Source organism: Verticillium dahliae, genomic scaffold (assembly GCF_000150675.1).
Source record: "Verticillium dahliae VdLs.17 supercont1.11 genomic scaffold, whole genome shotgun sequence".
Classification (NCBI taxonomy): Eukaryota; Fungi; Ascomycota; class Sordariomycetes; order Glomerellales; family Plectosphaerellaceae; genus Verticillium; species Verticillium dahliae.
Genome location: NW_009276930.1, coordinates 1 through 2,040, shown reverse-complemented (window position 1 = coordinate 2,040; position 2,040 = coordinate 1). Strand labels below are relative to the sequence as shown.

The 2,040-nt window shown below is 52.3% G+C and overlaps 1 protein-coding gene across 1 annotated transcript; it reads left to right on the top strand.

Moving 5' to 3' along the window:
- Positions 1 to 91: 91 nt before the first annotated feature.
- Positions 92 to 625, top strand: VDAG_05631 (uncharacterized protein; the record flags this gene model as incomplete). The annotated part of the gene is made up of 1 exon (XM_009655028.1): positions 92 to 625. One exon carries the CDS (start codon positions 92 to 94, stop codon positions 623 to 625), a length of 534 nt encoding a protein of 177 aa, XP_009653323.1.
- Between the last annotated feature and the right edge of the window lie 1,415 nt (positions 626 to 2,040).

The window sequence follows — 2,040 nt, the reverse complement described above, 5'->3', positions numbered from 1 at the left end:
GAAGAAGTTGAAGCGCTCACCACCAATCTGTTTGTCGTCGTAGCTCACACAAGTAGCCAAGTGTTCGTGCAGAATCTCAGAGCAGGTAGACATGGTTGAAGGCGCCGGTGGCCTGGTCATGGCCCTCGTTAGCGAGGCGGGCATGGTGGACATGGCAGAAGAGGTCATGGTCGGCGAACTACCGGCCGGGAGGCTCCCCGCCGAGATCATCACCGGCATCCGCGGCGACATCCGCGCCTACTCGTGGCGCGAGCAGCCGCGCCTGTGGCACTACCTGCGCTCCGACGACGACGCCGCCCACGCCGGCCGCGACGGCCCCGACGTCTCGCTCAAGGCCCAGCTCGCCGCCGCCGCCGCCGACCACGACGCCTGCCTCGAGCTGCTGCTCAAGGCCTTTGGCGCCGCCCTGTGCGCCATGCTGCACATGAAGCCCGACGAGCTCGACAGCAACATGCCCGTCGCCAGCCTGGGCATCGACTCGCTCGTCGCCGTCCGCGTCAGGGAGTGGTTCATGCACCACGTCGCCGTCGAGGTCTCGGTCCTCAAGGTCATGTCGGCCAACACGGCCCTCGTCGACCTGGCCAAGGACGTCTTGGCCGTGTGGAGGAAGCAGCTGGAAGCGTAAGGGCGCGGACGCATACTTTCCGAGAGATCCATTGCTCTGTATCTGCTTTCTTCCTTGTCATGTTCATTTTCATGTTCTGTCATGATCTTGTCATGTTCATTTTCATCATTCTGTCACGATTCTGTCACGATTCTTGTCATATCATTCCTCCGAGTTCAATAGACATCATGTGCGCCCTCCATCTCAAGTAGGTACGTTGGTTATCAGGGCGTTGGTTAGCAGAGTCACATCTCCCGCGCAGTCCGCAAGTCACAGATTATAGATGGGGTTTCAAGTCATGGAATATAGTCAGCGTTGGAACTTCTGAATCTGGCCTCCGCCGTCGCCTGACAGGTTGATGTAGTCCACGCAGTCTCGCGGAAGCTCCCTGGAGCGAGGATACTTGCCGTCTTACTGCCATCAGCCATGCGCCTGGACGAGACCTCCACCACTGCCATGACACTGGTCATGACTAGAAATAGACATTGCCCTCGTGCTAATACATGTCCGTCTGCACCGGCCGAGAAGCGTTCCTTACCTCCAAGGGATCATACAGACCTTCCGGTACACCGGCCTCAAATCTCCAAGGCCTTCAGAAGGCCGTCGCGACTGTCCTGCAGATTCTGCGTGGCAAACTCGGTCCTCCTACTATCGCCAACGGCCAACTACAATGAGGACTGCAGTCTCATGAGGGCTGGACATATTTGAACGACCAAGCAAAGACATGGAGCTGGAACCCGCGAAATGTTCGCTGCCCTTGAACTGCCGAGCGGAGGATTGGACAGGAAATAACGCAAGTGTTTGAATCCGATGTGAATTCAGCATAGTAGGAGCATGTAATCGGTGGTCATTATATTCAGTTTATACGCTCGCTAACGTGCCAGGTAACACCCTGGAGATTCCATGTATTAAAACTAAGACATATATCTATTAGATGACTACGATTTGCGGGGCCTTAACGGCCGGATTCAGATAACTATAGGAATCACTAGGTCTAGCGGACTTGGATAAGGTCTATATAAGAATCGCTAGAGCGTATCTTGAGAGGCAATAAGATAAGTTTAATATGTTGGAGGTCTAAGGAGGAAAGGTGTTGTATTGGGAAGCTATTCTCTAGGGCAGGAGGGTGCCTGGAACTAAGCTATAGGAGGGAGGTGCCAGGGCACAGGCCACCTGGCATCAGGTGACTGCTGGAAGCCCCAGGCGAATACCACCAACATAATAGACCTAATATATATCAATATAGTTTATTTATCTTTTATAGAGTTATAGGAGTTATAGGAGTTAGAGTCTTTTAACTACTCTAGTAGCTAAAATAGAAGCTAAACTATTAAACTAATAGTAGGGAACTCGATAGTTAGGATAGTAATATCTAAGATATCTAGGATATCTAGGATCCACTACTCTTAGGAGTATATAAACTATAGCTTATATAA